The following is an 18,727-nucleotide window of genomic DNA, read 5'->3' on the forward strand; positions in this document are numbered from 1 at the left end:
AGATAATAATTAATAATCAGTTATTCTCAAGCAAAATGTTAAACATTAGATTTCTTTCAAATTTTCAGATGTGCAAGTATTTGGATTTTTGTTTAATAATCATTGTAACATCAGATTTAATACATGTGGATTTGAACCTGTTGGATAGGCATAATATTACGGCACAGCGGTGGAGTTATCAGTAATGCTTCAGGGTTTGAACCTGTCGCCCGGTTGAGGTCTTTCTGGGTTGAGTTTTTATGTTCTCTCCCCGTGTCTGAGTGGGTTTCCTCCAGATGCTCCGGTTTCCTCAGTCCATGCAGGTTAGGATCATTGGCGACTTTGAATTGCCTGTAGGTGTGAATGTGAGCATAAACAGTAGGTTCTCACATGTCAGCCCTGCGGTTGACTGCTGGCCCGTCCAGGGTGTGCCCACATCTCAACTATGATGGACTCCGGTTACCTCAAGGCCCTCAAGGATAAACCTGTCCTGTGTAGGTGATAGATGGACGGACAAAACAAGCAATTTCGTCTCTGAACTTGTGATGCGTCTTTTGGGACATTTACGGACTGAATCTTTAATGCATTATTAGGACTAAATTTTAAACTCATCAATCAATACTGAAAATACAGCTGTAAAATTCATATGACCTTTATTGAAGCTCAGAAAGGCACACAAGAAAGGAAATACCTTACTTAATTACCTTCATCATTATCTGTTTATTTGGAAATTAGCAGATACATTTATCCTGTTCTTTTTTGTTTAGCTAACATTAGCTCATTTGCCATAACATTTCAAGTTATTTCATTATACTCTACTTGTTGATAATCTAGTGAGCAAATGACAAAGATATTTCCATTAGTGTTTCTTGGAGCTGTTTCTTAGACATGAGTTAGCGAATGTCTCTGCCAGTTTGGAATTATTTCATTATTTCTGCCTCCAGGAAAGCTCAGACACTGAGAACTGTTTGTGTAGCTGTTAAAGGAAACTGTGGCTAAACTGAGCAATGTAATCCACCGTGACGCCCAAACTCACCGAATCATATCTGCGAGTTTAGATTCGAAGTTGGTGATACCTGACGTTCTTCAGGTATGGGTATGAGGAGGGAGTGAGAAGACAACAGCATCTCAGCCTGACACACTGAGGTGGTCTCTGCTGCAGCAGTGGTATGTCTCTCTGTCTGGAGACCTGCCTCGCAGCACTGCAGACTATTGAGCTTCCAGGAAAAGACAGAAAGGATCTGGCAGTGAGAGCTTTGTGCAGTCAATGGTTTAGTGGTCCGCGGGCGGCGAGATGACCTGGGGCCAAACTATGCACTGTGACAGTTTTCCAGAGAAAGAAGAAGAAAATAGGGGAAAAAGGAGAAGTCAGCAGATTCAAACCAAATGGATTTTTTTCTGTTTGAGGTTAGAGCTAGAACGAGGAGAGACGGTCAAACAGGTGTGAAATGACACATCATTGGATCAGAGCTTTAACAGTTTCTCTCCAGTAACCAAAACATTACACAAAAGCTGTGACACAGAAAGCTGTAAAATAATTGGACAATGTGCCCTCATGACAAAAGCATGTGTTTATTGTGTGGTAATTCCCCCAAAACTGTGCTTTCAGCTACATTACCACATGTATACACATATAAACATGATTTATTCTTTAGGTTAAAGTTAATAAAACTCAACCCTAGTCTTGATGGTAAGGCAAACACAAATGGTTTGTTTAAATCCTGCTTTCGCCAGGGCCTTTCTGTTGCATGGTCTCCCCCTGTCTGCGTCGGTTTTTCTCAGAGTACTCGGGGTTCCTCCTACAGTCCAAAGACATGCAGATTGGGGTTAGGAAAATTGGAGACTGTAAATTGAGCGTAGGTGTATATATATATATATATCTTTAAGTGGATCTAGTTGTAGATAAAGGATGAATGGATAAAACACAGCACAGTGACTCAAGTCTTTATTTGTAGTACTCTGATTAACTTAATATTGAATTTCCACTCTTTACACCTTTAAAATACACATTGAAGCGTCTGTTATCATGCTGGCAGACAGATGAAGGCAGGAGTGGAACAACCAGAATGGAAAAATAATCCTCTCGATCCTGAGAATCTCAAAATGCTACGGGTGCAGACACAAAGCAGAGATAAAGATTTGAAAACAGAATAAGGTGAGAGGAGAAGCAAGTTTCACAGGGGAGTTGGTGAATCACCAATCAAGCAGTCAATGCTTTCTTGATCCAAAAGATCCAGCTGTGCTGGCAGGACAGAGGTAGAGGATAAAGACTGAGATGTAGAAACATAAATAAAGCATTCTAAGTGTCTCTGAAACAAACCAACTCTGTCTTCCTGGGAGCTTTTTACTCCCTTTCATATTTCACAACCCTTTGTTTTACACAAATATCGTGTTATAATAGAGGCCTGTCAGGGCTAAAAATCTCCTTTTTTAATTTATCGCTTCGGCAAATATTTTGTGTAAAGTTAATTCTCATGGAAAACTATTATCAGTTGGCATTCGTCTACCTGTTGAAGGAGAATCCCTACATCACAATGTTGCTTTTTGTCAAATCCACTTTGTTACTTCAGCTAACTGACCCGGCTTTGCATGAAACTCTCCTGATGGGGAACAGGGCAATTTCTTTTTCATCTGACAGTGATTATGAGAAACGTACAAAGGAGGGATGGAGGGAGGAGAGGAAAGAAAGGAGACGAAAGAGGGAGAGTTTTTTTTTGTTTTGTTATATTGCCAGTGGTATCACTGAGCAGCACTGCAACCAGATGATTGTTGTGGCTGCCTGAGCCAGTGTCTGAGATGTTAACCAGGACGGAGTGACCACCAGGGTGGGATTCAGACAGGAAGCAGGACACCAGTAGTTAGATTAGATCACAGGAGACGTGGTGCGGTTTCATGACAAAAAGATGTTTATGGTTAAATGAAGCAGATTTGTCTTGAGTGGAGATGTTATAATCTTTCATTCTCAATGGCAGTTAAACGTCTCAGTTAGGCCCCAAAGGCAAATCCAACACAGGGGACAGGTTATGAACTTAATTGCACTTTGAATTTGTCCTCTCCGTTATCATCCTCCGACAGGTCCACTCAGGTTTCCACACAATCCAGCCAGAAAGCAGTCGTCTGTGAGGCGAGCCACCAGGGTGAACAGGACGGCTCATCCATCGGGCATGTCTAATACCCGGCCACACAGGAGGGCACCTCAGTCCTCCTCGGGTCCCAGGCAGCCTGAGAGAGCTTTGCCAGGAACCCCGCTGCTGCAGAGGAGATATCCACACCACACCAAGCCTCAGTCGGACCAGAGGAACCGTAACGCACACAAACTAAGTAAGAGGAACCACATCTCACACTCTTAATTTCCAGATTTAAAGGACAACGTTTTAGGTTCCAGTAAAATGTTTAAATGACTTTGAGCTAAATGTGTAAATAGTGTTTAGAATAAGAATAATCTTTAGTGTCCATAGTGTAAACCCTGGCCGTGCCTGGTATCCCTTTTCATTCATAGCATCTGAGTCCGTTCATGTGGTGTCACTGCAGGCACAGAAAGCCCTGGGTCATAGCGCATCCGCCGGCAGAGCAGTCGCAACCAAAAGAACCACACCAGGTACTCGCAGATTTATATTTTATGTTTGTTTTTGTCTACCCATCTGTCAGCTTAAAAAAAAAATATCACAAATAACATTAAGTTGTTGTATTTTAAGTAAACAAAGCTCAACATTTTTTGTCTCTGTGCCTTTGTGTGTTGTTGTCTATGTGTGTGTGTGTGTGTGTGTGTGTGTGTGTCTATGTGTGTGTGTGTTGACCAGAGCCACCAGAGTACGAGGCTCGGGACATAAGTGTCAGGGTCATGTCTCCTCAGTCCGTCCTCATCTCCTGGGTTGACCCTGCAGTGGAGATGGGGAAAGTCGCCCCCGGGGCATCCAGGTGGGATCTGTTGAAGTGCACAGAGAGAGAAAGAATGACCATCAAAGCGAGAACCCTAACCCCTCCTACTGTCATTCTGTCTTAACTCAGATCCTACACAGTTAAGTACAGGGAGAAGGGTGAGTCGGCACGCTGGGAGTACAAGGACAGCACCCAGAGGAGAATGATGGTCGAAACCCTGTCCGCTGACGGCATGTACGAGTTCTCCGTCAGAATCTCTCAGGGAGAAAATCATAGCAAGTGGAGCGTCTCAGTCTTTCAGAGGACTCCTGAGTCAGGTAGGTGCTGCCACATGAGAAATGCTTATACAGAAATGCAGCTGATGGAAAGTGATTTTCTTTTTATAGACGCAGCTATACAGAGCCAAGTCCCTGCTTTTTCCATAGACTTTGAAAATAGCAATTATACTTGCAGAACAGGATTTATTCTTGCATAGCTGTGTCTGTTCACTGTTTTCCACTTATTTCTTCTTATGACAATTCATCACATTCACTACCTAGTAATTCCATTTTCATATAGCTTTGGCTGCCGGTGTCATAGGCAGCTCCTGAGCTGTGGTTCATTGGAAATTCTGACTTTACTGCCTGTCTCTGCAGCTCAGCTCTGCTCCTGCATTTCTATACATGATCTCAAGGGACATTGTCCCTGACAATGTATGGCAGCAGTACTTTCCTCAGCTGAAGCCTCCTGGCACACATGCCCTTGCTGTTTTTATATTCTTTAAGCAGCAATTTCCTCACGCTGCTCCCTCTGTGCTGCCTCTGGTTTCTGTCCCGCTGCTCCTCCCATAACTGGTGTCTTTCCACTCACTCGTGATCTCCTCGCTCACCAGCACCATCTGGACCACCAGAGAACTTTGAAGTCAAGCCACTACGAGGGAAAGGAACAGCTGTCGTAGCAACATGGGATCCACCTGAGGAAGCCAATGGCAGGATAAGAGGTGAGACCAAGAGGATTAAAGTCAAATTAAAATTAATGTATTTTTTTCTTAGAAATCAGTAAATAAATATCCCCAGTGTTTGACTTGTGGACTTATTTAAACATTTCATTCACGTTCTGTTGTGGCAGTGCCCCCTACATTCGTGTTTTCCAGTGTCCATGAGGGTTCTAACTGTTAGTGTTGATATTGTTATTTGATTGGTAGATAGGTGGGAGCAGAAAAAGGTTTTATAACATGCTTTGTCACATTTGTGATTTGAAAACTCAATAGCCCATGTTACTCATTTTAGAGGCTAATGTAATGTTTCAAGTCAAAGTGTAACAACAGGATTACTGAACGTTGTGAGTTTTGACTGTTAAATTATCATCACCACTACTTGACCCATAGATGAGAGGCCGATAACACTAGTGCGAACGCATGCTATCTATTTATGTGTGGTACAAACACACAGCACAGTACTTTAGAGATCTGAATGATGACTAATGGAAGTACAAACTTAACAGTACACTAGGTCCTCCCAAATGTTGAATGTTGTGAAAGGACTGATGTTTTATTTTTGCTGTGTGGGCTTATTGAAAAACAAGGGCTGTTGAGATTTTCTCCTGGATTTTCACTTTTCTTTGCTTTGCCTCCCAACAGAGTACATCCTGTCGTATGCTCCTGCTATGAAGCCATTTGGAATGAAGAGTGTGACGTTACGTGGCAGCACCACCACAGCCACCGTCGATGGCCTCAAACCGGGAGAACGGTACATCTTCAAGATTAAGGCCACCAACAGGAGGGGGCAGGGACCACAGAGCAAGGCCTTCAGTATTGCCATGCCAGGATGTAAGCACCTTTTTTTCAGTTTTTTTCTAGCATGTTTCTAGCACTCAAATTGTTTAATCCTTCATTCATTCTAAATTATGTCCCCTGTCAGCCAGCAGCACGGCCTCTAAAACCAAGGAAACCCCCAGAACAAGCCACACTCCTTCCGAACAGGATACTGACCATGACGAATCTGACCTCTTGCCAACAGAGGAACCAGAGGAGCCAACAACAACCCCCCCACCACGACCTGCTGCACCTATCAACAGGCGTCAACGCCCGCTCTCCCAGTCACGTGTCTATCACAGCATCTTCTCCTCTGTGAGGGGCTCGGTGAGGAACACAGGAAACAGAGGTTCCTCCAAAAGAAGGCCTCAAGATAGGGAGGATGAAGAGGAGGAAGAAGAGACAATACCCACAACACCACCTCCAGTAGAGGAGACAACAACCATGGAGACAAAAGAGCCAGATAACGATGTTTCCCATGACCCTGAGGATGACGTGGACTATGATGAGGATCCGCCCACTACTGAGACCCCCAACCTCAAAGTTATTACACCCTCACCAACTAAATCGGCTACTGCTCGTCCCAAAACACAACCCAGAAGGCCCATAAAGATAAGGGTCCATGACAGACCAGTATCCAAGGGGGCCTCCTCCTCATCTTCTTCTTCATCGTCTTCAGCTTCCTCCTCCTCTGATGCCTCCTCATCTTCGTTTCCCTCTACTTCCTCTTCATCCAGCTCAACCTCATCATCATCTTCTTCCTTACATAATCAAGAGTCAGCAGCCAGTAGAAAGGACTATGTAGCTTCTACGTACCCAAAGAGTAAAGACACCTACGATAAGACCAGTATGACATATAACAAACCTTCCACTCCGGTTGTAAAGGAGGATAGTTCACAGCAGTCAGAGGCCACAGCTTTAGGTAGAGGGCGTCACAGTGGGTCTAGTTTTGGTTTCGGACGAAGACAACCTGGAATTTTGTTTAGAGGGAATTCAAGTCGAATGTCCAATGGTTACAAACCTGCCATCACCTCACAGTCAAATTTGCCAAGCAGAACTCTAACCCAAGCAACATCAAACACACGCGCTTCAGTAACAACACCAGAAAAGACTGAAAATCATGAAACATTACATACTTTCAATCCAACAACATCAAAGCCAACTTCAGGAAGGGCGTCCAACAGTCAAACAACATCTGAAACAAATCACTCTGACAAATCGCAGAGCAGCTCACAGTCCAGGTCACATGGCAGCCCACAGCACCCATCCACTGCAGCCACATCAGGCTCTTCTCCGTCAACATCACACAGAGGATCTCACAGCTCTGCAACTTCTCACAGCCCGCACAATTCACAGACTTCACACACATACAGCGAGGGAAATGAAAACACAGATGCAGAAGTAGCCAAAGACGAGGAGCCAACAGAGGAGGAGAGAACTGATAAAAAACCTGTGGTTTCTCGGACCAGAATTAGCCCCTCCTTGATCGAAAAATTCCCTTGGCTAGCAAGTCGTTATCCAGGCAGATTCAATTCAGGAACAAGGGTGTCATCTTCCAGGCAGGACGGTAGGACCCCTTGGACTAGGACTTCAGCCTCTGTAGGGGCTGGCAGACCCATCTTGAGGGGGGCACCCACTCGGGTCTCAGCTGCTTCGGGTGCTGCAGGAGTGTCCACAATTCAAGAGACCAGTGAAGATCTGAAGACTCCTCTCACTCATGACTCAGTTAAATATGGGGTTGGAGCGGGCTCGACTAAGCCGTCTCTGACAGACAAAAATATGGCAACTAGTGACACGAGAAACCCAACTACCTCTTCCTCCTCTTCCTCAGCATCCTCTTCTTCAAATTCCCGTCATTCTTTAGGTGGACACAGAGACACAATTGACCCTATCCTTAGTGGAACATCTTATGACAATAATGATAAGGACTATGTGGATGAGGGAAGTAGAGAAGTCAGTGGGAGAAATGAGGAAGTTGCAGACCCCACAGCTGCCCAGAAGAGTCCTGCTATAACATCAGCAGACCCTCAAAGAAACACAGAGGACAACGAGAGTGTGGATACAACGGACACTTCTTCCAGGACCAGGACAGGCACGTCTGTAGGAGCCACTTCAACTCACCGTCGTCCTGGTGTAGGAATGAATGGGAGGGGACGCTACCCTCTGTTGGCTAACAGGCAGGTTGGTGGATCTAGACATCCCTTCAGACCACAACCAGCACAGAACTCAAGGCTGGATTCTTCAGCATCACAATCTTCTTCATCAAATTCACCAGTGTTGACCTCAGATCGCGAAGCTGGCACTGGTACTGCTGTGACAAACACAGGGGGAATAAATGGAGGAAACTCCCAGTCCACACTGCCGTCTTCATCATCTTCATCTTCCTCTAGGGACAGCTTTAGGGGACAAGGGGGTAGGTCTCGATATCCCATCATCAGAGGGAAACCAATCAATGGAGGAGCTGTCAATGGAAATGGTAAAGTCAGTAGTTTCAGTGCATGATATTGAGAATTGCTGCCAGCTACTATATTACACAGATGATGCAATGCTTTTTATGAGCAAGAATATAAAATGATAGTTTGTAACTCAGATACTGCATTGTACTTTTCTTTAATCATACAATTGTTTAGGTAAAAATGGTCGACCCAACCTGACAGCAACTAACAGTAAAGATTCCTCCTCCTCCTCTCATGGAACCAGTAAGGCCGTTGGTCAAAGGTTTATCACTGGACCTGATGGAAGCAAATGGGTAACTGTGTATAATGGTCTTGAAACTTCTTTTTGTAATTTGCTTCAGCATGAAATACTGTACATTTTGGAAAGATGCTAGATGAAAAGATCAGTACTACATCTTATTGTAAATACAAAGCCACAGCCAGGAGAAGATTAGCGTAGCTTAGCATAAAGGTTTGAAATGTGGAAGCAGTTAGCCTGGCTCTCTCTGAAGGTCGTCTCTTCTGGCAGACGGGCAACCTTATGATAATGACTTCAGGAATTAACTGCACCTGGCCAAGAAATTATCTGGCACATAAAACCAAAATAGCTAGTTTCAAGCTTTATTTGTTTGTGTGGATTAAATACATCATCTATAGCATGTTGATTATCGAACCTTTAGAGGTGCCATTTCTTTACCTTTGGACATATCCTGGCATATCCACATTTTCTTTGTATTGTTTTGGTACATTTTTCTTTCTATCTAGGTGGTAGACTTGGAGAGAGGGATTCTTATGAACCAGGATGGACAAGTTCTCCAGGACTCCGATGGCAAACCTAAGAGAGTCATTCTTGGCGAGGATGGACGCACAATTTTTGGTAATATACTTCATTAAATCTTACATTATATTTAAACATACTGTATACAGACTGAATGTGAAAATTAAAACCTTTTTTCCATTCTCAATATTATCTTGCTGTTTAAGACAAGGTCATGTATATTCTGTTTCTGTCCACTGCCCACCAGACCACATGGGCAGTCCCCTGCTAAACAATGAAGGCATGGCTCTGTTCGGCCATGGCAGAGATAGTCAGCCAGTGGTCAACCCCAAAGAGAAGCTCCTCATGGTCGGAGGGAAACCTTTACTTGGCTTGGACCTACCCCGCTTTAGGGCTCCGATCAAACCCCAAACCACCACCACCACCGTGGCTCCTACCACCACACCTGAACCCACCACCCCTGAATGGACCACAGAGGAGTTTACCACTGCAGTGATATTCCCAACCTGTCCACCAGGAACCTTCGCTAAAACAGATGAATATGGGTATTCACTGATGGACCAGGAAGGAATATTAGACTGTTATCCAGAAGGTGAGTCTTTCCCTTGAAATTCACAACACGCTACAGATATAATCATAAAAGATTAATATAAATATACATTTTTAATACAGTAATGAAACCCCCTACCCCTACTTGTAAAAAACGAAAATTCTTAATCTGTGGAGACAGAGCCAACTTAATGCAGCTTCTGAGATATCATTCTCTTTACAATGATGGATGAAGCCCCACAAAATACTTCTCATTATAATGTCAAGATTTTCTTCATGATGACACACAGCATACAGTTAAAAAGAATAGCACCCAGTATCCATTATTAGTAACAGTACCATGTATAAACTGGAAATTAAAACTGGAAAGAAGTTGAAATATAGCCAAGCTTCATTTAAAATTGAAAAATGTATCAGTGGTTGTACATATGTGTCTAAGCAGGTTTGTCTGTGGATGTGTGGGTGTATGTTTACATACTTCAGAAATGTGTTCAAAGCCATGTGAGATTGATGCTGCAGCTTGTTCTGCTTCTCTGACAGAGGAATCCTCAGGATTGGAAATGGACTACATGGTTACAGTGACCATGGTGCCTGATGCTTTAGCTCTTAAGAAAGGTATTGGCTGAGTTTGGCTTCGGACCGACCTACCGCCACTGAGCTGGATGTACTAAACTGCTCTGTGTATGCTCGTTGTTTGTTGGTCATCGTCTTGTTTATTCCTCAGTGGATCTGTTTGCTAGCTCTTCTCGTCTCTTCCTCTTTGCCGTGCCTGTGGTTGTTTCTCCTCTTGTGTTTTTGTTTGGGTTTGGTCCTGGTTCATCGCTGGGATTTTGGATATTTTCCATTCTGGCTGTTTTTAATCAGTCTTATTCCAAAAAAGTGGACTCAGGCTGCATGTGAACTGCATGACTAAGTGTAAGAGAATGCCCTGGCTTATGATTTGATGTAATGTATTTGCTGTTATTAACAGTGCTTTGTACTGTAATAGATGAACCCCAGCTGAAATACTAGCTGAATAGAAAAACTGCAGTTTGTTTGTCAGCGTTTGTAATTTCAATCAATTTCAATGTGTTGCATGTGCATGTCATGTTTTTCTTTTTTGGGGGTTTTGCTGGAAAATACACATTGAGCATCACAACATTTTTCTTAGCATTTCCCTGCCACGGCTCAGAGCTGGTTGCATGTGTGTGGACCATGATGTAACGCCAAGGTCCACTTGAGCAGCGCACGGAAAAAAACAGTGATGAAAGAGGAAGGAACTAATTGAATTGCACCCACTGAATCCTTTCACATTTGTCAGCCTTGGAGACTTGTGAAATGGCCGTTGTCTTCAAGGCCCCCTCGCATGGAAAATATGGGTAGCAGAACATTACATAAGAATACAGCCTTGGGTGTTGGGTCTTTCCAGAGTGAGCTCACATATCTGACCACATAATCTTGTTTAACGCTTTTATTACACAGATCACAAAGGATTAACGAGACACACAGCAGCATTTTATGGATTCAGGATGCAAATAACATAAATCAATTTTTCTCAAAGTCTCACTGATACATGTATTGTTGTTAGAAGAGTTTTTGGAGCAGACCACCCCGCCGCCGCCCACCACCACCGATCCCACCACCACCACAGAGATCTCGACTGCCGAGCCGCAAACCAGACCCTCCAACCATGGACCTTCATCTGAGTTTGACCTCAGTGGGAAGAAACGATTCACAGGTATGCAGAGAGTCTACCCTCATATAACTTCAAATAATCTCGTCCACAATTTACCTTTGTTTCCTGTGCAGCTCTAGCCTTAGATTTCGGATTTAAAGGAGACATATTATATTTTTTAATAAGTTTTTCTCTTAGATCTAGTGTGAACTAGTTTTTTTGTGTAAGCTAAAAGTCTGTAAAGTTAAAAAGCCCATCAAGTAATTAAGTAATAACCCAAATCAAGATTATGAACCTGAATATGAGACTAGTATGTCTCCTTAAATATCACATTCACATTATGCTAGATGCATCTCTTCTTAATGATAATCCCAACAAACATAACAATTTTTTTTTTTTATTTCTCCGGAGAAGTAGCAGATTATACATTTCTTTTAACTTTATGTTTGCTGTGCAGCTCTAAACTCAGATATTTTTAATATCACATTCCAATAGCGCATGATGAATCTCTTTTTAAATGATCCTACCCTCCTCAGGGATACAATAAATTGTACTTTCACCATACGCATGAAAAAACATCCTTCACCCAACATTTCTCTGCTGCAGATGTCAGAGAGACAAACAAGAAAGACACGTGATCTTAACCTGCTGACCAGATGAACAGCATATGTCTTAAATAGCATCAGAAAGGAAAGAAGCATGATCGAACATGCATCTGTGACTTCTGAGTATCATATTTATTTCTGTTTCCCCATTTGTGTGCATGTGGTGGTCTCTTGGTGCTGTAAATAATGATAGGTCAGTGGAAGTTCTGTTTTGTTTTGTAGAGGGGCAATAAATTTGTGCGGCTATCTTGGCTCTCTCGGCAATACCTCACAATAAAAGTCCCTGTCAGACGTTACAGAAACAATCAGCCAAGTAAAAAAAAAAACTACAAACATTTTCCTGCATGTTTTGTTTTCACTCTTTCCCGCTTTTACATCTTATCATATCGGAAAATGTCAAACAGCAGAACATTCGAAATCTAGTTTTATATCACTCTGTTTAAATATATGACTGAACCATATATTAATTTTTGGTAAATGGCTGTAAATACAATTAAGGGTATAGGAATACAGTTCACTAAGGACAAGTCGCCCCCTCCTTTCTTTTTACTGTTCCTGTATGTTTCCTTTGGCCTCTCATACTTTATCCCCTCATCTGGTTGCACAAACAGACCAAAATATTTTCGTGACAGAATAAAAACAGAATCTGTGGGACTCTCAAACCTCCTCAAAAAAACTACACTAAGTCAAAGGTCCTTTTAATAATTCTGTTTTTAATGGCGATGATTTCAGTCCTAAAAATAGTAAAATAATAATAAAAAATAGTGACTGCTGCATATGGCTTCGATAACAAATTGTTGCTTGTTACATTCATTTATTTTTATAGACATTTCAGTACTCTCAGCCAGTAAGAAACTGTTTATCCATCAGCAGTAGGCGAGAGGACATTGGCTTGTTACAGCTAAATTTTGTAGATTTTCATAAATGTGTTTTAAAGTAGTGCTTTAGTATTGCACTTATATCCATCCCCCAAGAGATGAAATCGCAGGTATTCTGATCTTTGGCCTCAAAAACACCTGATCCTACACTTCCCAGAATGCAAATCAGTGCAGCATCTTTGGTTAGACCCTTTCATCTCTCTCCATTTAAAAATTCTATACTCAAGCCAAGGTGTCAAGCCAAATATGTCCCCTGAGTAATTTTCCTCAAAGTTCCTCCAGAGAAGAAGAAATTGCACGATTGTTTTCACAGGCAGTATATTACTCTCTGTGATGAGTAAATTGCCTTTGACATATAAAATTGTTGGAGAGCCCCTTTAATTTAGAATAGCAGCGAGCCATCTACTTCAGAGCCGCGCGGATCATCGTAAAATAACACACAGATTCTGGCCTTTCAGAATCAAGGGCCATTAGCTTCAGTGTGTCCCTGTTGCCTGTTGTCAACCTAACAATGTGACTTGAGTCACGGCTCAGCAATCACTTATTTTAAGATTAAATTCAACGTGTCAAAATCACTTAAACTGATCTTTGCTAGAAACCTTTTGTAAAAAGGGAAGATAATATTTATGGCTGGGTCTTTTATCGCTACAGTGTCAGAACTATCGGTGTGATCTGCTCCAGGAGCAACCGTGGAACAATAACACGGCTTACTCTGGACACATCCGTCTTGATGAACTGCGGCCTTCTCGTCATCGCACACCTCTCATACACACATCTGAAAGCTATTACTCTCCCCAAAGCTCCAAGACAAAAACAGACAAGAGCAGAGACGCAGTGGAAATCATAAAAAGTTCAAGCGGCTGACCTCAGCACAGACTGAGGAGACTGCTGGCTTCATATGGAGACATCCTCTTTCCTATGGATTAGTTTATTCTATTTTAGGTCCACTTCAGTCCAACAATATTCTCCGCATGAACTGTCTAGCAGAGGCATATCTTTGCCTCTTTATCTGTTTGGTTTGGATGAATCCAGTTACAAGGGCCCAGTATTATCTAATAATTATTAGCAGTTGTGTGACTTTTCTTCACATTAAGACCCAGATGGATGGACTTTGCCACATTGAATAAATAATGAAATGTCTACCAAGATGTTTGGACCAATGGAAATGCTTATTTATGCCTGACAAGACAGCTACTAGAGCCGACATGATGCGAACTGTCCTGATGCTGCTTCCAAGTGACATTTCATCCATGTCAGGCTCACCAAGCCAGTTGTCTGTTTTTGGATCTGGTTTTTCAACAAGCAGAGAGAACACAGTGTGTCTCTGTAGGGGGGTGCTCTGAGCATTTAAAAATGAACACATGAACAAAGCAATACATCTGGATCTTCCACGTGCACGAGGCTGCACAGACCCTGGAAATGTGGATGCAGTACAGAAATACATCCTTACATGCGCCCTGTGTATAAATCTGCTCACCACGATGACAGATCCTGTATTTCATTGTATGAATGTGTAACACATAATCCATATGGCCGCGTATTTGCATACAATAGGAGTCTGTGACCCGCACGGCCTCGCAGACTGTGTGTTGATGTGTAGATCGTGACACGTGTTAGACTCTTGGCCCTGCGCGGAGGGCCAATCATCTGGGGAGGTGGGAGCAAATCCAGGCTCCAGCGGGTCCTTCCAAATCCCAGTGAGTGTAGGAATTGTGGGATATCTGAAGTATTTCGCAGCTGTAGGTCCAGCTGGTGTTACTGAAGAATCACCGAAAACAAATGAGGGAAAAGGGACGGAGGGGAGGAGGGGTGGCAAAGGAAAGACAGGAAGGAGTGACCAGCCTTACATCTGACTCCTTTCAAAAGAATTATAACAGATAGTGGTATTATTTTAATTCTTTGTGACATATCAAGGTTTGTCCTTTTCCAAAAAATATTTGAGCTAATCTTAAATTGCATGCATCAGAAAATCATGTCGCCAAAATAATTCAATGACTTTTTCCTGCCATCAGCTCCCTATGTGAACTACATCCGGAAGGACCCAGGGTCCCCCTGCTCCCTGACGGAGGCTCTGGAGTTTCTACAGGTGGACGTCCTGGAAGACCTGATGAAGAAGGACAGGGTCCAAGCCAATCAGAACCAGCCTCCCAAAAACAAGCCCCAGAACTTCACCGTGGTCGCCATGGAGGGCTGCCATTCGTTTATCATCCTGGACTGGGCCCGCCCACTGAAAAATGATATGGTGTCAGGTAAGAAATGAAGGCTGTTATTTGTCTGCCGCAGGAGCTCCTCTGTACGTTAATGTTGCCCAAGAGGTTTGAGTTTTTGGTTTCGACTCAGACCTTGGGTGTTTTATTAGGGCAATATCTGTGAGGTCAGGCACTTCGTAACATCATGTCAACTCTAATGGCCAAACAGTGAGGTAACCAGCTGTGGGGCTGATGTGGAGCCAATGCTTGGTCCCATATTGAGCTCTATCTACGTTAAACAGTGACTCCTCACGATTGTTATTGCTATATAATCTAAAAATATATAATTGTTGTTGCACTAGTAGTATGTATTCCCTGCCAACTTTCCCAATGAAATGAAAATAGCAGTGTCCATGTTATGTACACAGCTTTCTGCAAACAATCCCATAATGCAATGCACCATATTTCATGGAATCCAAAAGTCAACTTAACCATTATTTGTAACTGTTTTGAATGTGGAATACTCTCTGCTTCCACTTTGTCAAATGTGTGAATTAGATTTGAGTTGATTATTGATTTTAGATATTTGTCATGAACATGTTACTCTGTTCAGAACTGACTCCAGCAGGGGATTGTTGATAAAATGATGATAAACCAGACTGTATTGAACACATGGAGTCAGACTGTTTCTCAGTTAAAACCAAAATCCCTCTGACATTGAAAGTGGGCCAGAGAAGAGACTGAAGATTATCAGCCCGCTGCATAAGACATGATGGACTACCGGGGGCAGGAGTCTGGCCAGCTACAGAGGCAGAATGTTTTCTTTGGCAGGAAATCACAAGCTTCTGTTCATGCTGTGGGCCGGTCCGTCCTCTGATGTGTAAAACAGATAGATGGTCTCTACTGTCACTGGTGATTTCTTCCACTGTTTCTTTCCATTTGCTCCCCTCAGCGTTTCCTCTCTGCTCGCACAGTATCATGACACTTTCTGTGTTATGTAGCAAATAAGTCTGGACATTTTGGCACCTGATCGCTATTTTCTCCCATATTGTATCCGACACATCACAATCCACTTATTTTTAAGTGTTGTTGTGGTGTTGGGGATTTTATAGAAGACTGGATCCAGCATATCCGGCCAAGACGTACTGTAAATAAAGTTTTTTCTGACACACACACACACACATGCAGGTACAGTTCACACATGCATATCCAATCACGAGGAACTGTTTAAGTTATTAGGGAATGTTTGCACAACCATGTCTTACAAGTTATGGGTCACGGCTTTAAAAACAAGTGTATGGAAACAGCTGTAAGCGTGTGGAAGGTTTTGTGATTTTTTTTTCTTTTTACTGGAAACAAACCTCTGGTTCCATTTTACTTTAATGCATTCAGGACCTTTAGCTTGAAGTGTTTGGGCAAAACAGGCCCGTTATTCATATATTGTAAGTGCTGCTTTTGGCTCAAAAGACCAACTTCTATGGGAGTTATTTAATGAATTTCTACCTAAAGGGGAAGAGGGAGCACAGATGTAGAGGGCAAAGGCACTACCACTCTATCAAACCTCAATCTAATGGAGTAAAATGAGAGCTGGAATAAAAATAAAAAAACCTAAGAAGAAAAACAAAGAAGCGAGAATTTCCAGTATTTCCCTTTTCTCCTGTCGGCAGCCAGCTGTCTTGGTGCGGCTCCAGTGAAAATAGAAACTCAAAGTTGAGAGTCCAGTAGAAAGGGTTGGTAGTTTGATGAGCAGCAGAGCTGGTCTTTCAAGTTTTATAGTGAATGATCGTGGGCTGCGTGACCTCAGGTCGCTCGCCTGATTCTGATGATTAGTCTGAGTGGCTGAGGAAAAGAAGAAAACCGACAGACAGGTGGAACCGAGCCAGGAGCTACAGAGAAGCCAGAACTGCACATTTTCCTCAGAGTTAAATGTATATGGGAAATCACTAACTCTCACAAAATCATTTTCATAACCACAACATGTTGTTTTTACACTTCAACTTTGTTTTTTTTGACTGATTAAACAAAGAAGATACACGAGTGTGTCTCTTAGTGAGCATTATAGGAGGGTAAGGTGACTTTTGGACAGATCAAGGCAGCTGATGTCCAGGTTCCTGCCAAGCTAACTGGCTGCTGGCGGTACCTTCATATTTACTGTACAGATATGAGAGGGGTGTTGATTTTCTCCACTCAATCCGAGCAAGAAAGGAAATAACAGCATTGCTGTGCTGAGCTCATGTCTTTCTTCTTCATTCCCTGCAGGCTACATGGTTCACAGTGCGTCATATGATGATGTGCTCAACAATAGATGGTCTTCTAGATCCTCCAGCGGGACTCACCTGCCTGTGGAGAATCTCAAACCCAACTCAAGGTAAGACAAACAGCTGTTGTGTTTGTATTACTGTATGTATATGTGGATTGGATATCATGGACTGTATATAAAGATGGAGGACATGACTACTCCCCAAAAGTGAGGCCAAATCGTCTTGCTCTCCGCCTGTTGGCTACCTGCAGTATAATTCATAAACCTCCATGTTAGTGGATGGGACATGGGCCAAAGTAAAAAGTACACGTCAAATACATTTTCCTCAGAGTAAGTTTTTGTCATTTTAGGTCATTCTTACCAAACTTTTCTCGTAAGTTTCATTTTAATTAGTTATTTGATGCTATAAAATCAAGGGGAAATGTCATGATTGACAGAGGAGACTAAGTCCCGATTGAGCGGATGTATTGACCTCAATGCTTTGGCTCTGATCACTACTGCAAAGACTTTTGCTCCAAATGACGTCATCAGTGCAAGATGGCAGCGTTTATATCCAGGATATCTTGGCTTAATTTCTGGATTGTGGGAGGACGTGTAGACGTGTCGTCCATCTTTATGTACATTCTATGATGCTCACGCACGATCCTTTCAGAAGTAAAGAACCTTATTTTACAAACAAAGATTCCCTTTACCCCGATCTGTGCGTAACATTTATTATCAGGTTTCTGCCTCGGGTGCAGATTCTTGGCTGTGGCTTTTTCGACTGTTTATTTCTACTGCTGAGTGTTTATATCATTATCCTGTCATCATATAACGCACAGAATATACAGCTTGTCTACATGTTTGTGTGTGATTTCATGTATATATATATATATGCGTAGTTCACGTAAGTCTGTTGGTGCTGTGCCATGTTTGTGCAGGAATATGTTGCAATTTGTGACGTCAAACCAGACGGACACTAATCAGATCATGGGCAGTGAAACTACAACTGTTGAATGTGAGATCAGTGAAACCCTCTGTGGGAAGTAAATCAGTTTAAGGAAACAAAATACAGGTTAATAAAAACAGTTGAATCTGCACCAGAATGTTGAAAAAGGATCATAAACGCTACACACATTATCTGACCCTTCATCATAAATACAGTAACAATATTAGAGCGTGTTTTCACAACTATGTCTTATGAGACACGGGTGATGGTTTTTAAAATAAATGCATGGAAACAGCTCTTAGCATTTGGGCCCAGAGAGAAGGGATCTCTGAGCATTTTGTGTTCATGTGTGAAAGGTGCTGTTAGCATTTGTTACGTTGGAAAACTGGATTTTATTCCAGTTTTTGAAAGAGTCACTCAAAGTTTTCACTGGAGACTTAAAATCTGTCGTCTTTGAGAACACGATTTTCATATTGTTTGTGTCAGGTTCCAGATAAAAACCTTCACAGCTTCAAACAACAGGTCTGTCGAGTCCAGATGTGTCTTTCTCAAGCCAGTTCTCATAATAAAAATCTATTCTTTTTTCGCAAATGATCCAACTAGAGCTTGTCGGTTTACACGGAGAACCAGTTAACTTCGTTCAGATGTGAGAGAACATCAGGAGCAGAACGTGTCCTCTCACCTGGTAGAAGTGTGAATCTGTTGAGGTGTTATGACAGGTGACTCATCTGTGGCCGCACAACCACACACCTGCTGCTGAACACAAACAAGCGTGTGTGTGTGTGTGTGTGTGTGTGTGTG

General features: G+C 42.5%; 1 protein-coding gene across 4 annotated transcripts in view; it reads left to right on the plus strand.

Moving 5' to 3' along the window:
* Window positions 1-18,727, plus strand: part of fndc1 (fibronectin type III domain containing 1) — a 33,496-nt gene that overhangs the window by 9,213 nt on the left and 5,556 nt on the right. The window contains exons 4-17 of one of the 4 annotated variants that reach the window (XM_035143740.2): window positions 3,055-3,300; window positions 3,479-3,577; window positions 3,780-3,897; window positions 3,988-4,175; window positions 4,730-4,837; window positions 5,477-5,665; window positions 5,757-8,126; window positions 8,281-8,399; window positions 8,851-8,962; window positions 9,111-9,455; window positions 9,953-10,027; window positions 10,980-11,129; window positions 14,562-14,798; window positions 16,998-17,106. In XM_035143740.2, coding sequence (XP_034999631.2) covers window positions 3,055-3,300; window positions 3,479-3,577; window positions 3,780-3,897; window positions 3,988-4,175; window positions 4,730-4,837; window positions 5,477-5,665; window positions 5,757-8,126; window positions 8,281-8,399; window positions 8,851-8,962; window positions 9,111-9,455; window positions 9,953-10,027; window positions 10,980-11,129; window positions 14,562-14,798; window positions 16,998-17,106 — 4,465 coding nt within the window. The remainder of the gene's footprint in view (window positions 1-3,054; window positions 3,301-3,478; window positions 3,578-3,779; window positions 3,898-3,987; window positions 4,176-4,729; window positions 4,838-5,476; window positions 5,666-5,756; window positions 8,127-8,280; window positions 8,400-8,850; window positions 8,963-9,110; window positions 9,456-9,952; window positions 10,028-10,979; window positions 11,130-14,561; window positions 14,799-16,997; window positions 17,107-18,727) is intronic. The other 3 variants (XM_035143741.2, XM_035143742.2, XM_035143743.2) reach the window with 3 other exon arrangements.

The sequence above is a fragment of the Hippoglossus stenolepis genome, chromosome 20 (genome assembly GCF_022539355.2).
Source record: "Hippoglossus stenolepis isolate QCI-W04-F060 chromosome 20, HSTE1.2, whole genome shotgun sequence".
Taxonomy (NCBI): Eukaryota; Metazoa; Chordata; class Actinopteri; order Pleuronectiformes; family Pleuronectidae; genus Hippoglossus; species Hippoglossus stenolepis.